Below are 20,152 nucleotides of genomic sequence, written 5' to 3'. Positions count from 1 at the left end.
TACGGATCGCGTACCGCGATCAAATTGTTGGTATAAATGAACAAGATAAGATTAAATCATAGATAAATAATATATTATGGATTAAATTTTCAAGATAATCGACTTCTGATCCCGTTAGTTTACTAAAGTACACGCCTCTGCCGTCAGCTGTTTGTCTTGTATATTGTCTGTAGTCTGTGCAAAGTCCAAACTCCAATATACAAAGTTATACAACCCATCCTACGTGAAGTGGATAATAATCAATTTACGGTTTTTGTGTTGAGTTTGCCGGGTTGTAAGTTGTTGTTTGTGTACTTCTTACTACTTCCTATACGATGGCTACTATTTCCAATATCGCTAAAAGGTGTTTTTCTAGCAGTTCAACCTTAAACGCTATAAAAAATGTTACCGTTATCGGAGGTGGATTAATGGGATCTGGAATTGCCCAGGTAACATAAAAACAATATTTTATAATTAGTTTGTTTTATGAAAACCACTTGTTGAACCTTCGTTTAAAGGTCAACCCAAAGATTATTATTCTATAAAATTAAATACACATAGGTACAAAGAGTTCAATTAAAATATTTTATATTTGGGGTTATGTAAATTTTTAGTTTTTGTTCAGATTTTTTTTATTATTACAAAAAACAATTAATTGTGGGTAGATACTACAATTATTGTATTTTGACCTCCGATTGGAAAGTCAAAGCATTAATAAAGAAGTTATTTTAGAAAGTTAAGAACTATTTTTTTTACTGATAAACAGCTTTGGTCAATCAAATTATATATTATAAATTAAAAATTACCTTCCTATGTCAAAGGAGAAACAAGGCGAAGTAGGAGTACCAACGAAAAGAGAGAACAATGATTATAATATATGGTCAACTTTTATCCATTGTGAATTCAAGGGCTAAGGACTCTAGTGTAGATTGTATATTGATCGAAATAAGCTTTGTATGTCTGGTTGCTTAATATTTTATGGAAATAATATTACACAAACACACATAGCTGCAAAGTTAAAACATTGCTTTTTCACAGTAATGAATGTTACGATTTCTTTAAAATCATGGATGAGGTGTATGTTCATAACTCACAAGGCAGTCTATGATTCTCAATAAAAGTGTTACTTACAAAATGTATTCTTCTCTTAGATCCGAATGCAAGTTTTTTATGGTTTTGACCTTTGTTGCTCATTTATGAGATTCTTTGCTTGTTTATTGGAATCTTAGTAAGTATTTTTAGTCTCTTCATTTATCATTATTTGTCTCAAATGAATTTATGTTTTTACAAAGTGCAGTTTTTGTGTGGAGACATTTTGATATCATGATAAATGTTTTGGAAAATTATAACATTCTATAGATTTCTGTTTGGTACTAAAACTATAAATAAATAAATATATTGAGTAATAAGAGCACAGTTATGTAATATTTTTCATTTCAGGTGGCAGCTCAAGCAGGTCAATCTGTTATTTTGGTGGATTTAAATGCAGACATCTTAAAAAAATCTGAAACATCCATTCAAACAAGTGTAGGCCGTGTTGCCAAAAAGCTACATAAAGAAGATGCAGCTGCTGCCAAAAAGTTTGTAGAAGAAACTACGGGAAGAATTAAATATTGTCCAGATCCCTTAAAAGCTCTAGACAAGGCTGACCTTGTGGTGGAAGCTATAGTTGAAAACATAGGAATCAAACACAAACTCTTCAAGAGTTTAGATGAAGCTGCTCCTGCAAATACAATATTTGCCTCTAACACAAGCTCATTATCTATATCAGAAATAGCTTCGGTCACAAAGAGGAAGGATAAATTTGGGGGACTGCATTTCTTTAATCCAGTGGCAGTGATGAAGCTGTTGGAAGTAATTAGGATCCCAGAAACTAGCGAAGAGACCTATAAAGCTATGATGGAGTGGGGTAAATCAGTGGGTAAAGTTTGTATTACATGCAAAGATACCCCTGGATTTGTAGTAAACAGGCTTTTGGTGCCTTATTTAGCTGAATCTATCAAACTGTTTGAGAGAGGTAAGTCTGCTTATAAAGTATAATAAAATAAAATATGTATGAAACACAACCAAAATCATTTTCTTATCAGCTATCTAGAGTTCTGGATTCTAGTATTTTATTTTCATTTTTAAATTTGTTTTGTTTCTCTGGATAGGATTTTCAGCTTAACTCTACTTTTTATTTATATATTGGAATTTTAAAGTGACTTCTCAAGTCTGTTGTAGTTCCAATATATTTTGATTAACTTTTTATGTACATAGTAAGTACTTATCACTATTATTTGTCAATATAACTTATCTATCAGATAATCAACTCTATTTGTCCAATGGCATAAACTGCTTAAATATTACAATTATTTTGTTCTGTCTCTCCTAAAAAGTGTCCCAAAAATCCTGAAATACAATATTTTATATAACACTTTTGTTACAGGAGATGCCTCAGCTCAAGATATTGATACAGCTATGAAACTAGGTGCTGGATACCCAATGGGACCATTGGAATTGGCTGACTATACTGGTTTAGATACCACACTCTTCATTATCGACGGATGGCACAAGAAATTCCCGGAAAATCCTCTGTTTGAACCACCAGCAATATTGAGGAAGTTCGTAGCAGAAGGAAAGTTGGGGCGTAAGACCGGTCAAGGCTTTTATAACTACTCAAAATAGAAGGAGACTGATAGTTAATATAAGGTAATGTAATATAATTATAGATTATGTGAGACTGGTTTGTACTGTAATGTTTTAACACAATCTCTTGATACATACATTTGATAAGGTACCTGTTTATTCTATTTAATATCAATATTGGTACCTAAAATAGTATGAAATTTCACCTCAATTATCTCATCTTTTGTGACAAAAATGCTTTCTCTTAGCCATTTTTTGTTTGGAATGGTATACAGTCACACAAGACAAAACATTCAAGCACAGTCAGTACACAGTGAGTGGGTCGATCAATTCATAGCCCTATTTGTAATATTACTTGCATAATGATTTCTTTATGCTGTGTTGCGTTTATAGAATACAATGTTTTTGCAAGATCACTGAGGGTATTTTTGTTGCTGTACTTTTTTTTTTTCAAATAATTGAAGTGCTTTCATATTCAAATACCATCACTGTCTCGATCAGGTGGTTTCATCTTTCTTCAGTGGGCTTTCTCCACATCATTGGATTTACATCAACGGTTCCTTTAGTTTGAGCTTTAGTTATCTCCTAAGCTAATTTTACCACATTTAGAGTTGGAGTAAACCCAAGTCCACAGGATTAACTTTACTGAACTGTCGAAAGAGTCCTTAATCCGTAGTGTTCTGGGTCGTGATTTAATAAAACCACTTTTCTTCCCATTATGACAATGAATGATACAATTTATCTTGATACTATTGTTAGACCTGTTGTTCGAATGCCGCCCAGAATTTATTTTTATGGATGACAATGAAAATATCCTCAGAATGCTAAGGCCTCCCAAATCTTCCTACATTAAGTAATCTAATGGAATTTGCATTGAATATACTCTAAAGAAAAATTTAACTTCGGTTTAGATCAATTTGTTAATAGTGTGAATGGACATTCTTTGTGAATGCAAGTGGTGCAGATACCAAAGTCATTGTTTATCAGTTTCTAGATGTTTTAATTACACTTCGTGTTTCATTTTTTTTTTATTATTGTTAATGTTTTTCATTGAAAAGTACCAACGATGATTAGATTTGGTAGCTTATTTGAAAAATAGCACACAGGAAGTGTGGAAGAATTGTATATATTGTTCCAGAAATGAACATATCATTTTAAAACACAAAATAAAAATATAGTTCTTTACACTTTTCTTAGTGTAGAATAAGTAAAATATTCACTAATATCAAGTTTGCTAGCCGACTTAACGGCGCCACAGCCTCTTAAATAGTTTTCACACCTAAATACAAGAGGGGTAATCTACACTTTTACGCACCAAATTTTATTTTATTAGTTAGTTCTCACTCACACGCCCTTGAGGCAACACTCTCAATTCATATATAAAATATTTCTCTACGCCGAAATCGGGCATTTTTTCTCATAAATACGGTTTTCTATTTTACGTGTGATAAAGAAAGAATTATTTGATACTGTATAGTCAGCTACGTCGTTTTGAACCTCTTTAATCTAAAAATAGTTAATTATAAGTCGATAAACTTAAAGTGCTTTTATTTCTCTGGAGCAATATTTGCTCACCTTAACAATCCTTATCCTTCAACGGTCACTGAAGAACCAAACCTATGGAGATACATCCATTCACAAGTCCTTTGAAGTAAGGCTTGGAATCAAAAGATTTCCAACCCTCGAATGTAGGGATCCAGTTACAAGGCTCCCCTCATTTCGTGGTCCTATCGAGCACAGATTATTTGATGAAACAGGACTGAAGAAAGAAAAGGATTACACACGCCGGAGAGCAGCAGGAAGAAAGAATAATGGTTTCTCGTCCCTAGAAGAAAGATTGCACAAGTTGACCTTCGTTCAAGATTAGACACGTGTGTTTTGTGAAAAGTGCGTTATGTGCTGGTAAGCGACAGTGGTAATTAAATTGGATACTTGAAAAACATTTGGTGAGGTTAAAACTCTTTCTATATTTTCTATAATCACTGCATGCACATGATTTATATTGGTAGACATTTGTCTCGACTTTTATTTGTTTATTAATATTTATATTAACTAATGGCTTTGATTTGACAACAGATCTTTCTTCTCAATATCGCTAAAGATAGCTGACAATTGTTTATTATACAGATTGTCTCACAGCCCGCTCTCACGAATAATATTTGTTTATCACTCTAGTAAAAATACTCTATTAAAATTAAAATCGCGTCTTAGTTAAAAAAGACATTTACACTAAACAAAATCATTCACTCTTATTTCTCGCTCAGCATATATTTGCAAATAAATTCACTTTAAATAAAAAATGGAAGCTTTAAAGAAAAAGCGCAAATCACTTAAAGCATCAATTACACGTATCTCAGAATGGTTTATAGCCAATAAAGACACAGAAAACGAAATACTTGATTTTGAAAATAGGAAAGAAAAACTTTTTAATTTTTTTACACAATATGAACAAATTCAATTAGAAATCGAACAGACTGATGACAGCGACCAACAATCAGCTGATCGAGCAAATGTTGAAGAAAAATACTTCAACACACTCAAAGGTTTACAAAGAAAAATAATAGAATTAAATTTAACAGAAAATAAAGTACCTAGCTCAAATAATAATGCTGTTTCCAGTGCGAGGCTGCCTGAAATTAGCATGAAAACCTTTACCGGCAATTTCTCAGAATTCAATGAATTCTTTCAACTATTTGAAACTCTGATCACAAACAATTCAAGTTTAAATAATGTACAAAAGTTTATATATTTAAAATCCTTCCTCAAAGGAGAACCTTTAAACTTAATTAGCAGCATCGAAGTAGTAGATGCAAATTTTGCTATCGCTATAAAAACCCTAAAAGAAAGATATGATGACAAATCACGAGTGATTAGTACTCTTATAAAAAAGCTGTTAAAGTCTCAATCTCTAGTTAAATGCACTCCTCAGGTACTAAGAGATTTTCTTGTACACACGAAGCAAACGCTTCAAGCTCTTAGTAATCTCGAAGTTCCAATTGAACATTGGGACCTCCTTTTAATAGAAATATTTTTAGAAAAAATAGATTTTGCTTCTCACAAGGCTTTTGAATATGAAGTAGGTTCTAAGAATGTTCCAACACTCAAACAATTTTTTGAATTTCTAGAAAAAAGATGTGATGTTTTAGAGAAACTTAATTACACTGAAACTCAGTCAAAGTTTAATAATAAAGTCACTCAAAAAACTGCTCATATTTCCACTATAAATAATAATAAATCTAGCTATGAAAATTGCATATTTTGTAAACAAACTGGTCATAAAATATATCAGTGTAACTTATTTAAAGACACAAATTCTCGAGAACGGTTTAATTTTGTAAAGCAAGCACAGCTTTGCAGAAACTGTTTTGGCACTAAACATTTTACTGATAAATGCATCTCTAAATACACATGTAAAATTTGCAATAAAAAGCACAATACACTTCTGCATGAAGAAAATAATTTTTCTCACACTCATGAAAATAATTTATTCTCTCCCACTCGAAGCAATCAAAGTGCTTCAAATTCACATGATGGTAATCAAAGTCACGCCAATAGGCAACAATCACGCTTTAATGCACCACAAACCTCTCAATCCTCCGCAAGTATACAGGGTGATTCACAAACTCGCCATAGTGCACCACATATCTCTCAAAGTCATTTTCATGCTCCTCAAAGGAGTAATAATGCCCAAGTTACTCAAAGAATTAATTCTCCACATTCATATAATGAATCACCAAACACTTCTACTCACTTAAGCACTCAGACAAATGAAAATTGTCTACTCTCAGACACGCAAAGTCAAAATTCATCTTGCATCTCTTCTCTCTCCACTTTCAATCCAAAAAACGAAGTTTTGCTAGCCACAGCGCTGGTAACAATTTACTCTAAAAGTGGACAACCTGTACACGCAAGATGTCTTCTCGATAATGGATCTCAATCGAGCTTTGCAACAAAAGATTTAGTAAATAAACTAAATTACTCTACCACTAATAAAAGATTACAAATTTCCACAATCTCTCAAAATTGTTCCATCTCAAATGAAATGGTAAACATTGAATTTTTCCCATATAAAAACAATGATATGAAATTTGAAGTATCATGTGCAGTTTTGAATAATATTACGTGTAAAATACCTCAGGTACCTCTAGATCGTAGCAAAATAAAAATACCAGCTGGCATAAAGCTCAGTGATCCCTCTTACTCCTCCCCAGGGATAATCGATCTCTTATTAGGTGCAGAAATTTACTGTGATCTATTAAAGGATGGTTTAATTCATATTGGAGCAGGTCTTCCAGTGCTTCAAAACACTCATTTAGGATATGTCATGTTCGGTAACTTATCTCCACAAGTCTCATCTAAGAAAAAGATGCACTCTCACTCAAACTGTAACTATTCACACTCGAATCATATTTCTTTATTTGTTCAATCTCACACTGAAGAAGAAAATATAAATAATCTTCTCCAAAGGTTTTGGGACATTGAAGAAGTTCCCGAAATAAAGCGTTTAAGTCCTGATGATGAAAAGGCTGAGAAAATATTTAAAGCCACAACACAAATCCTACCGAATGGACAGTTCCAAGTAGATTTACCCCTATGCACGCCTAATGAAAATAATAAATTGGGCGACTCTTTCCAAATGGCGCGAAGGCGATTTCTAAATTTGGAGAACAAATTCTCAAAAAATGATTCTCTTTACAAACAATATAAATCTTTTATAGATGAGTATGTTGAATTAGGACATGCAAAATATGTTCCGTTGTCTCTGCAGAATGTACACTCAGAAAACAAATATTTCTTGCCTCACCACAGTGTAGAAAAAGACACTTCTCTCACAACTCGTTTGCGCGTAGTTTTTGACGCATCCATGAAAACCACTTCTGGTTTTAGCCTTAATGATATTATGTTAAAGGGTTATACCACACAACCAGAACTATTTGACACTTTAGTCAATTTTAGACTCTTTAAGTATGTGTTCACATCTGATATAAAAAAGATGTTTAGACAAATCAGAATAAACCCCAACCAAACTTTCTTATTAAATATTTTGTGGCGCAACTCTCCCTCGGAGCCGTTAAAATGTATACAATTGGAAACGGTTACCTATGGAATGAAACCAGCTACCTTCCTTAGCACACGATGTTTAATTGAACTCGCAAACATGCATAAGGAAGAATATCCTCTCGCTCATGATATGCTCATTAATTTTTGCTATATTGATGACATATTATATGGTACAAATAGTATTGAAACACTCACACTTGCGCATGAGCAAATCACTGCACTGCTACAAAAGGCAGGCATATCTCTTCACAAATGGTGTTCAAATTCACCACAATTTTTAGAAAATATTTCACAATTTTCAACTGACTCCACGTATGTCATATCTCCAGAAAATCATTCTAATAAAATATTAGGTCTTTGTTGGGACTCTAAATTAGATAGTTTCTCTATTTCAGTACCAGAAATCGAAATAAAAGATTCCTACACTAAGAGACAAGTGCTCTCGATAATCGCAAGTTTTTTCGACCCCAAGGGATTAATTAATCCTGTAATAGTAACTGCAAAAATAATAATGCAAAAAATTTGGCTTTCAAAAATTCAGTGGAATGAAAGTTTAGACTCTACACTCTTAAATGAATGGTTAAATTTTCTCAAACATATTTCAGCACTAAAACATTTAAAAATTCACAGACCTTTTTTTATTGAAAATTATATATGTAGTATACAAATACACGCATTTTCCGACGCTAGTGAAAAGGCATACGCCAGCTGCATATATATTAGAGTTACTTATAGCTCAAGAAATGTCTCTTCCACACTCATCACCTCTAAAAGTAGGGTAGCTCCAATAAAAACATTAACTTTACCTAAGTTAGAACTTATGGGTGCTGTTTTATGCAGCAAACTCACTAAAAGAATAGTTGAAATTCTAAATAATAAATTAACTCAAATAGACTCAATAAACTGCTGGACGGACTCAGAAATCGTACTTGCTTGGTTAGGCTCACATAGCTCGAGATGGTCACAGTTTGTTGCAAATAGAGTTTCTGAAATACAAGGAAACCCACAATTTAAGTGGCGATATATAAAGTCAAAACAAAACCCCGCAGATATTGCGTCAAGAGGCATGTCTGCTCCTGAACTTCTAAACTCAAAATTTTGGTTTCAAGGTCCCTCATTTCTACTTAATTATGACTTAGATTTAACTTCTTATGATTCAAAACCAAATGTAAGTAAAATACCCGAGGAAAAGAAAATAGTTCATCTAGCACAAGAAAGTCCAATAAGTTTCATTGAAAATTTATCTCTCAAATTTTCAAACTTCTCAAAACTACAACGCAGTATCACACTTATTCTCAGGTATATTCACAATTTCAAGTTTCCAAATGAAAAATATGTTGGACCCTTCTCTGTTTCAGAATTAAAAAATGCTGAAAATTTAATAATAAAACTTTTGCAAAAGGCACACTTTTTTCGAGAATTTTCTTGTCTTAAAAATAAGGAGATAATTTCAAATAAAACAATTTTAAAACTCAACCCATTCATAGATAATCAGCAAATGATTCGTGTAGGTGGTCGTCTAAGGTACTCAGACGTCCCATATGAACAGAAGTACCCATTACTTCTACCCTCTCATAATCACATAGTAAAATTAATGCTGCATAGAGAACATATAAGATTATGTCATGCAGGCCCTCAAAATACTCTTTCCAATTTTCGTTTAAGATATTGGTGTCTAAATGGTCTCAAAGAAACTAAAAGAATAATTAATAAATGTCACGATTGTTTTAAATTTAAAGCAAAGACAGCCACACAGTTAATGGCTGATTTACCACGGGAACGTTCATGTTTCTCCCCTCCATTTACCAATGTTGGTCTAGACTTTGGTGGTCCATTTCTTATAAAAAGCTCCAATTTAAGAAAGGCTCCAAAAATAAAATCCTACATAGCGTTGTTCGTATGTATGGTTACTCGTGCAGTGCACATCGAATTAGTCACAGGTCTCTCTACCGAAAGTTTCTTACTTGCTTTAAAAAGATTCATCAGTAGGAGAGGCTGTCCACAAATTATCTACTCAGATAACGCCACTAATTTTCTAGGAGCTAGAAATCAGTTGAGGGAAGTTGCACTATTTCTTAAACAAAAGGAAACCTCTGAGTCCATATTCAATTTTCTCTCCTCTTCTGAAATCCAATGGAAATTTATTGTAGCCCATTCTCCGCATCATGGTGGAATTTGGGAGGCAGCCATAAAAAGTGCCAAATATCACATTTTAAGGCTTTTAGGCAATACCACTTTAACTTTTGAAGCCTTTAGCACAGTTCTCGCACAAATAGAAGCAGTACTAAACTCACGCCCTCTTTGTGCTATGTCAAATGATCCAAATGACTTTAACACATTGTCTCCAGGACATTTCCTAATAGGAAAACCAATTACGTCATTTCCCGAAGAGATAGTGACGGAAATACCTGACAATAAATTAACAATTTGGCAAAACTACATGAAGATTCAGCAATCATTTGCCAAACGCTGGAAAATTGATTACCTTAATCAACTTCAGAATCGCCCCAAGTGGTTAACACCACAGAAGAATCTTGAAGTTAACGACTTAGTTCTATTAAAGGAAGATAAAGTTCCACCCCTACACTGGCCATTGGCAAGAATTGTTGAATTGTTTACTGGTAAGGACGATAAGGTCCGGAGTGTTAAAATAAAGACTAGAGATGGATATTTTAACAGACCCATTACAAAACTCTGTCCTCTTCCTGTGGACAAAGTAGAAAATTAAAATTTTAAATTTTGTCACATTTATATGTATTACTCTAGTTTAGGAATAGTTATTTCTTAAATTACATTTAAGTTAAGTTTGCTTACTTTCTCAAATCACTCTTTCTTTCGTTTTGAAGTAAATACTTCAACGCGGGCAGTCTATGTTCCAGAAATGAACATATCATTTTAAAACACAAAATAAAAATATAGTTCTTTACACTTTTCTTAGTGTAGAATAAGTAAAATATTCACTAATATCAAGTTTGCTAGCCGACTTAACGGCGCCACAGCCTCTTAAATAGTTTTCACACCTAAATACAAGAGGGGTAATCTACACTTTTACGCACCAAATTTTATTTTATTAGTTAGTTCTCACTCACACGCCCTTGAGGCAACACTCTCAATTCATATATAAAATATTTCTCTACGCCGAAATCGGGCATTTTTTCTCATAAATACGGTTTTCTATTTTACGTGTGATAAAGAAAGAATTATTTGATACTGTATAGTCAGCTACGTCGTTTTGAACCTCTTTAATCTAAAAATAGTTAATTATAAGTCGATAAACTTAAAGTGCTTTTATTTCTCTGGAGCAATATTTGCTCACCTTAACAATCCTTATCCTTCAACGGTCACTGAAGAACCAAACCTATGGAGATACATCCATTCACAAGTCCTTTGAAGTAAGGCTTGGAATCAAAAGATTTCCAACCCTCGAATGTAGGGATCCAGTTACAAGGCTCCACACATATATCTTACACAGAAACCTATGAGCAAAGTTAAAGATAATTATTTACTATATTTAGATTTTTACATTTTTTCTTTTAGTTATTAATTTTTTTTTTCTTTCAGTTTTACACTGTGCATGTTTTAGTCTGCAGAAAAAACGTTATACATCATAATTTGTTTATTATATATCTTTTTATAATATATTTGTGCATAAACATAATTTTAAATTATATGAGTATCTATTCAAAATAAATAGTATTTGTATTAATTCGTTATTTCCTTCCTAAACCCTGTAGTATAGCGGATTGAACAAGAACTAATTGAAAAATTTAACCTAAGTCACTGATGTTTGTGTTTTGGGTTTTTTGCTCTACATTAACTTTTTGTCTGCTTTAAAAAAGACCAAATTGAATATAATCAACATGTATTGCAGTGGAAGAACTAGAACTAACTAGCAATATAGATTATACACTAGGCCCCAGACAAGAACAAGGATACTAATTATTAACAGCCCTCTTTAAGCTGCTTTTAGAAGCAATCTATGGGTGGCAAAAATTACAGAGGGTTCAGGAATAAAAACCTAACATCGCCAAATGAAATGATCAGCTTCATTATGAATTCAAAGTATGGGACCTTTAACTAAGCGCTTCCTGTTTTAAAATTTAAATAAAACAAAATGTTCTGAAACTGTTTTTTTAAAGGTATTTAAAAACCCAAAAACAGAAATCGAAACATGAAGTGATCGAGTTTGGATATAGTAACTAAATTCCCTAAAATCAAAGTCATTTATGGTTACTTCACATCATATAGTGGGTTGACCATATTTACAGTACTAATAAAAGAGGAATTACTATTTTAATGGGAATAAGTCACAATTGAAGGTTAAAGTAAGTTTATTGACGTTTCAATTTCCACTTCGGAAACTTACTTTAACCGTCAATTGTGGCTTATTCCCATTAAAATAGTAATTACTTTAAAATGCCACAAGAAAATAGCTTCAGAACAATATTAATAAAAGAGAAGAAGATTTGTCATACTATAACCTACGACTACATTAACTATGGCAATTTTACCTCTCAAAATTTATTAGACAACAAAAAAACTATCAGATCATTATAATTTCGACCTTACTGAGGAAGAACTGAAAGCATTTCTAGGGGTTCTTATAATCATGGGATTTCATAGTCCACCTAGTTTGAGATATTATTGGTCATCATATATCAACAAACACGTGCCAAGAGTTTCGCATATTTTTACGCAAAAAGATTCTTAAAAATTCTTCGTTTTCTCCTTCTAAACAATAACGAAAATATGGATAGAAATCAAAATAGCCCCAATTTTGACAAACTGTTTAAAGTAAGGCCTTTGAGAATACAATTGCAGCAATACTTTATACAAGTAGAAATGTTGCAGTAGATGAAAGTATGGTTGCTATCAAGGGGCGAAGTTCTCTTAAACAAAATATGCTAAAAAAGCTCATAAACAGAGTTTTTAAGTCTGGGTCTTTGATTGCTCCGAAACTGGATACGTGCACAAATTTAGCATATTATATGAAGGCAAATCTCAATCACAACATGCTGAATATGGTTTAGGGGCTAAAACGGTATTAGACAATACGGAGTCTCTTAGAGGCGGAGCATTTATTTCGATAATTTTTTCTCAAGTTTTCCTCTTAAGAGAATGTTAACCTATGATTTGTTCTGCTGTGGAATTTTTAGAATAAGTCGTACAGGCTTTCCAACACAAATGAGAAAGGACAAAATAATGAACATGGTAGAAAACGATTATTTAATGTCCAATGAAATGTCTGTTGTTAAATGGAAAGATCGGGGTGGCAAATGCGTTCTAGTCGGAAGTACTATGCATAATCCACTTAAGATTACTTCAGTTTTGCGAAGAAAAGCGTATGATGAACAAGAAAGTGTCAAGTGTCCAAAAGCCATAAGTGATTAAAATCGTTATAGGTATGGGTGGAGTCGATCTATTCGATCAACTTCATGCTTCTTATCCAATTTCATGGAAATCCGGAAAATGGTATATAAAGATTATTTACTATTTGATTAATGCAGCTGTGGTAAACTCATATATAACTTATAAGACTACAATGAAAGTGAGGTCTATTAAATCGAAACCAATGAGTCACCTGTATTTTAGAAGTGTATTCGCCAACGAGCTCATAACAGAAAGAGGAGAACGAACTAAATAAAAAACAGGCCAAGTTATCCGCAAGAGCAGATTTTTTGCAGTTGAAGCTATCTTTATGGACTTTGCCAATGCCTAATATTTTATATTAGGCCTTCCACAAACCGTGGGTGAAAAACAAAGTGATATTGTATGCTTAATTCTTCATCATTTTTTCTATAGCTACTTATCCGCTAATGTGAAAAGTTTAAAAATATTTGCAGATTCATGTGGAGGGCAAAATAAAAATTATAGTACGTTCCGCTTTCTACATCATGTGATTCATTATGAAAAAAGGCTTGAAGATATTCTGATAACATTCCCGATTCGGGGACATTCGTACTTAAAGTGCGATAAGGATTTGGGTATGGTTAACCAAAAAACAAGAACAGAACACCAAATGATTGGTTCGAGGCTATAAGAGCATCCCGTGTAAAACCGCAACCCTTTAAAACATTTAAATCCGCTATAAAGAAAGTGTCCGTTTCCATCTAGACCAATAAGAGAACTGAAAACATCAGTGCAGCATCCAAGGCTGGTATATTATAGGGTTACTTACAGTGGTGCATGGGAGTCCGTCGATATAATAGGAAAACCATTTTCTACCAATAGTACCATGGAGTTTTGTCTTCCAGATTATCTGTATATAAGTATCAGTTTATCAGTTAATTACATGAGCGTTCTATTATTTAATGTTTTTCTAGGTTTTATACCACTATACATCGAGGAATATGGGGATTTGACAAAGTTAGCTAAGTTTTGTGGGGAAAGGGCTCAAGATTTTTTTTATAGATTTACTATACAAAAATACTTCAGTTAAATAAAAATAAAATAAAAGTAGCCAAAGGGTGGCAAAAGGTAGCCAAATAAAATAAGAAGCAGGCAGAGAAGACAACGAACAAATAAAATTATCAAAATATTGATACAAGCTATGTATTCTTAATGTTATTAAAATGTTTAATACAACTGTTATAATATAAAAGTTGAAAGCCATCGTCTTTTTCACTGAATCTGTGGAGCTTCATCGTTTTCCCCCATAATAACTAACATTTCATGAATTTTTTATAAAAACTAATATTACATAGTCTCTACTTACTTTATAACTAATAAAGCTTGTCTCTTAATTTTTATACATTTTAAACGTTTTCTAATTCCTACGTGTAAGTTTAAAGTATAAAAAATTACGAAATTTGCGACATTTATTGTTTTTACCGTCGACTCTTCATATGCTAATTTTATATTTTGCACTAAACTGTGTTCCTACACATTTTCCAGTGTGTGTTTCTATTCTTCTAGTTATCTCACACAGAATGGAGTAATGAAATTTTAAAAAATTGCGAAGTAAACATTACATTTCATCCACCACACCAAAATTCACTTACCGCTTACAGACGAAATGATATTGTTCGTCGTTTTCACGTACCTGCAACAGAAAAAGCATAACGTCAGAACAACGTGATTCGAGAAAAATGGCCAAGCAGGCATGAAATGAATTTCAGTAGATGTATTCTAAAGGGGTATATGGCTTGTTATTTTAAAAGCGAATTAAGTAAATCATGGTTTTCATGTAATATATAAATATAATGTTAAATTTAAATACAATATCTGCTGTTAAAGGTTATAAGTGGATAAAATTATTGTGAAATACAACAGGGGAAAGTTATCCAGCGATAACACTCCTAACAATAGCACTAGTGATTACCAAAGTATGTCTCTTAAATCTACTTTTGACTTCTGGTTGAAGGTGCAATTTTCTTTCTTCCTTATTAGGGCAGGCTGGCAGATGATTTAAAGTCTCCAAAAGAAGATCCTTAAGAAAAATTATGTCTCTAAATCCATCAAAAATCAATGACTTCCAACAAAACCTAGAAGAAGCTCTTTCTTTAGACCAAGTAGATAGTGACACTGAGAGCACTTGGATCTATCTCAAAGATAAGGTAACCGAGGCTGCAAAAGACTGTGCGGCAGCGGAGGCCACGGGCCGTAAGTCGTGGATATCGATAAAACGTGGACTGTGACTCAACGTAGAAAAGAACATAAAACTAGATACGGAACATACGAGGAATACAGAGCGTTATCGAAAGAAATCAGAAATGCCACAAAGACAAAGTTGATTACATCTCTTAAATATACAGAGAGGTAGAGGAAGCTGGCTGTCGAAATGAGTCAAGGGATTTATTTCAGAAAATAAAATTCCTTACCACAGAATGTAAATCTTAAACGTGGTCTGTAATAGATAAGGAAGGTAATCTAAAGACCGATACTGACGAACTATTGGAAACATGGCGAAACTACTGTGGCGAGCTATATAAAAATAACGAGGTACCAGCTGAAAATCAGTGGCCCTCTGACTACACTAGAGAACCTACTGTCTTACTCGCTGAAGTCAAAGATGCCATTAAATCGCTAAAGAGAAATAAATCCCCAGGCATTCATTCAATACCAGGTGAAATACTACAGTTACTAGATAACAAAGGATTACATATAATCCATTCTATATGTGTCGCTGTTTAGAATTTAGGAAAATGGCCATCTGATTGGTGTACCACAATTTATATCCCGCTACACAAAAAAGGAACTACTACCAGATATGAAAACTACCGCACACTGTCACTAATAACACATGCTAGTTAAAAATCTTGTTAAATCATCAAAAACAGATTAAAAACCTATCTACATTACCAAATAAAGGAACAAGCGAGGTTTGTAAATGGTAAAGGTACACGAGAACAAATCCTAAACCTGAGACAACTCATTGAAAAGTCTAGAGAATTTCAAGTACCTATGATTATATGCTTCGTTGACTACCAAAAGACATTTGAATGTGTAAGCTGGATAAATATGTGGTCCATTTTAATAGAAATGGGCACACCAACGCACCTGGTGACACTTATTAAAAATCTGTACCAGTCCAATATAGTAACAGTACGTCTAGACCAGAAGTTCTCAAACCAATTCAAGACCGAGAGAGGTGTTAGATAAGGATGCGTGTTGTCACCTGACCTATTCAACATTTATGGTGAACATGTCATGAGGATGGCTTTAGATGGATGGGCCATTGTAGTAACAGTGACTGGTAGGAAAATCTCCAATTTAAGATTTGCTGAATGACACTACACTTATAGAAGCAAATGAGCAAGAAATGTTTAATATCCTGCGAAGAGTTGAGTACGAAAGTAATAAAGTTGGTCTGAAAATCAATAAAGCTAAGATAAAAACATGGTGGTCAACAGATTCCACACTATTCAACTGACTAACACGTTCCAGGAATACCAGATAGTGGACAGTTTTGTCTATCTCGGGTCTAGTATAACTAACGATGGCAACTGTGAAGCAGAAGTTCGAAGACGTATTGGTATGGAAAAAAATGCGATGAGTCGCTTAACTAAAGTTTGGAAAGACAGATTTTTGACAGACAGAAATTTGTATGCCGCCCAAACCAAACCAGAAAGAAACGAAGTGTTTACTTCTGTTGACATTAGACAGTTCATTGGTATAATTATATGTATGTCATTGGTCAAATGTACGCTCCTGGAGTGAGAAGCTTCCATTTGAACCAGTAAAAACGACTATGTGTCTAAATAGATTCGAGAAAATTAGACGATATATACACTTTAATGATAACAACAACCTCAGACGTTTTTTTGAACCTGGACATGACAGACTTCACAAGATAAGGCCACTAGTTAACACACTTAACAAAAATTTTTCCAGTGTAAAACTTGAACAACATCTAAGCATTGATGAGCAAATATGTTCCACCAAAATTGGTTATTATATGAAACAATAATTGCCAAAAAAACCGCATAAGTAGGGATTTAAATTGTTTGTGCTGAGAGGAGTTTCCGGATATTCGTATAATTTTAAAATTTACATAGGGCAAGAAAATTCTCAAGTACGATTAGAAGGAGAACCCGATCTTGGAGCATGCGGTAATGTAGTTGTTCACTTGACTCGCATTATTCCAGAGCATCAAAATTTTCGTCTTTATGATGATTATTATTATACAACAGGGGTACCGCTGCTTGTACATAATGCCAAAAGGGAAATATTTTTATTGGGAACAGTTCAAAGTCAACGGATACCATGTTGCAAATTACCAACAGATACGGATATGAAGAATTGCTTCCGTGGTATCAGTTATGAATATACAGCAACGGTTGTCGGCGTAGATTTCTCCTCTACAATATGGAAAGATAATAAAAATATCGTCTTACTTTTCACTTTTACAGGTATATCTCCTATATACAAAATAAAAACGCTTTGATAAGACTGTGAAAAAATCTAGAAGTAGACTGCCCCTTTGTAATTAAAGAATATAATCGCCATATGGGAGAGGTTGATCTCATGGACAACCATATTGGAAGATACAAAATTTCTGTAAAAAATAGGAAATGGTACCTCCGGCTATTTTATCACTTACTTGATTTAACAGTTGCCAATTCTATAAAAGAGCGACGGTTGCTAAGAACTCACAGGCAAAGCTTTTAACACAAGCAGCTTTTCGCACAGAACTTGCAGATTGTCTGTGCAAGATGAGCACAACCACAGCAAAAAAAGGGAGACCAAGTACATTGGAAGCTGACATCCGAGACAAGAAAAAGAGAGGACTAGCTCAGTACATCTCCCAAAAGATATTAGGAGGCACCAATATGGACACTGGAAAACTATCTTCTTCTTCTTCTTCTCGTGCCACTCCTAGCGGAGATTGGAAATCATCATGGCCACTGCGACTTTGTTAGCAGCGCGCCTAAAAAGTTCAATCGAACTACACCCGAACCATTCACGTAGATTACGAAGCCACGATATTTTTCTTCTTCCCACACTTCTTTTGCCCTTAATTTTGCCCTGCATGATATTTCTTAAAAGTTCGTACTTTTCACCTCTCACAATGTGCCCCAAGTATTCCATCTTTCTAGTTTTTATCTCATTTAGAATTTCGCATCTTTTGTCCAAAGTTTGGAGTACTTGCGTGTTAGTGACGCGGTCCATCCATGATATTCTGAGAATGCGCCTATAGCACCACATCTCGAAAGCTTCGATGTTTTTTGTGGTCAACTGTTTTAGTGTCCAAGCCTCTACTCCATACAACAGGGTAGAAAAGACATAACACCGCAGCATTCGTATTCGTAACTTTATATTGATATCACGATTGCAAAAGAGTTTGCGCATTCTATTAAAGACTGATCTAGCGATTTCTATTCTACATCTAATCTCTTTTGTTTGATCAGTATCGTCTGTGATCCAAGCACCTAGATATTTATAACAGGACATACGCTCAATCGTTGTATTGTCTATTACAAGATTAGCTCTGATGTTCTTTGATTTCGTGATTACCATAAATTTAGTTTTTTTCAAATTAATTTTCAAGCCGTAACTGTTACAGTATATATTGAGACTTTGAACGAGATGTTGTAGTTCTACTAGCGTTCCCGTTAGCAGAACCGTATCGTCAGCATACCTTATATTGTTGATCGTCTCACCATTTATTATCAGACCAAGATCTTCTTCCTCGAGTGCTTGTTCACAAATAGCTTCACTATACAGATTAAATAAAACTGGCGACAAGATGCATCCCTGCCGGACTCCTCGACGGATTTGAATTTCTTCTGTTAGCCTACCCTCAACCTTCACATTTGCTGTTTGATTCCAATATAGGTTGCATATAATTCGAATATCTCGGCTGTCTATATTTTTCTTTATTATAATTTGTCTTAGTGGTTCATGTTGTACTTTGTCAAAGGCCTTTTCGAAATCAATAAAGCAGGTGTAAATTTCTTGGTTCATGTCTAAGCATCTCTGTGAGAGAACGTTCATTGCAAACAGAGCCTCCCTTGTACCCAGCCCTTTTCTGAATCCCATCTGAGTGTTACTGATGTCTACGTCTAATTTCCTATAGATCCTATTATGGATTATTTTCAGGAACAGTTTTAGAGCATGACTCATCAAAGCTATCGTACGATATTCGCTGCATTCCCTTGTATTTGCCTTTTTTGGCAGTAGTATAAAGGTCTAACGGAGCCATTCCCTAGGTAGTATTCCAGTTCTATATATTGTGTTAAATAGATCTAGGAGTATTTTAATAGATTCATCGTCCATAAGTTTGAGCAGTTCTACGGGAATTTCATCAGGACCAGGGGCCTTACCACTTTTCGCTTGTTTGATTGCATAATCTATTTCTTCTCTGATTATATCAGGCCCTGTATCATCTGTATATTCGTTTGAGATTTCTTGTCTATCTTTGTCATCAAAAAGTTGTGATATGTATTCTGTCCATCGATTCATTTTTTGTTGTAAATCTGTTATGAGTAAACCATCTGTATCTTTGATCTGTCCTGTCTGTGTTGTTCTTCTTCTTCCTGTCATTTCTTTATTCTTTTTGTGTATATTAAAAAAGTCATATTTTCGCTCCAGTTGTTCCAACTCCTGGCATTGCTCACTTAGCCATCTTTCTCTAGCTTCTCTTATTTTCTTTTTTATCAGTTTATCTGTTTCTTTGTATCTTATCGGATTATTTGTTTTGTGTACCCTTCTTTCACACATCAACTGTAGTATTTCCTCATTCATCCATTCTTTATGTTTCCTTTCTTTCGGTGTTAAATTTTCTCTCCCTGCCAGCATTACGGCATGTTTAATATTCTCCCATTTTTGGTCTATGTTATCAGTATTTCTATTCAGTTTCTCTATATTTTGTAAATTTTCTTTGATGTTCACTATTGTTTTCTCTTTTATATGTTGTTCACTCAGTCTTCTCACGTCAATTTGTTTCTGTATGTGTTTTTGAATGATCTTTAGTTTTATTCTTAATGTGACTACTACAGGATTGTGATCCGAGCCTATATCTGCTCCTGGGTAGGTTTTAGCT

At 33.8% G+C, this 20,152-nt stretch overlaps 1 protein-coding gene across 1 annotated transcript; it reads left to right on the top strand.

Annotated features, from left to right (window-relative positions):
• Positions 1 to 125: 125 nt before the first annotated feature.
• On the top strand, positions 126 to 11,374 carry LOC140444472 (hydroxyacyl-coenzyme A dehydrogenase, mitochondrial-like). Its single transcript, XM_072536232.1, has 4 exons — positions 126 to 428; positions 1,420 to 1,996; positions 2,408 to 2,670; positions 11,230 to 11,374. The coding sequence occupies exons 1-3, from the start codon at positions 315 to 317 to the stop codon at positions 2,644 to 2,646; spliced, it is 930 nt and encodes a 309-aa protein (XP_072392333.1). The 5' UTR covers positions 126 to 314; the 3' UTR covers positions 2,647 to 2,670; positions 11,230 to 11,374.
• The last annotated feature ends 8,778 nt before the right edge of the window (positions 11,375 to 20,152 follow it).

This window comes from Diabrotica undecimpunctata, chromosome 1, assembly GCF_040954645.1.
Source record: "Diabrotica undecimpunctata isolate CICGRU chromosome 1, icDiaUnde3, whole genome shotgun sequence".
Taxonomy (NCBI): domain Eukaryota; kingdom Metazoa; phylum Arthropoda; class Insecta; order Coleoptera; family Chrysomelidae; genus Diabrotica; species Diabrotica undecimpunctata.
This window is presented reverse-complemented; position numbering and strand designations above follow the sequence as displayed.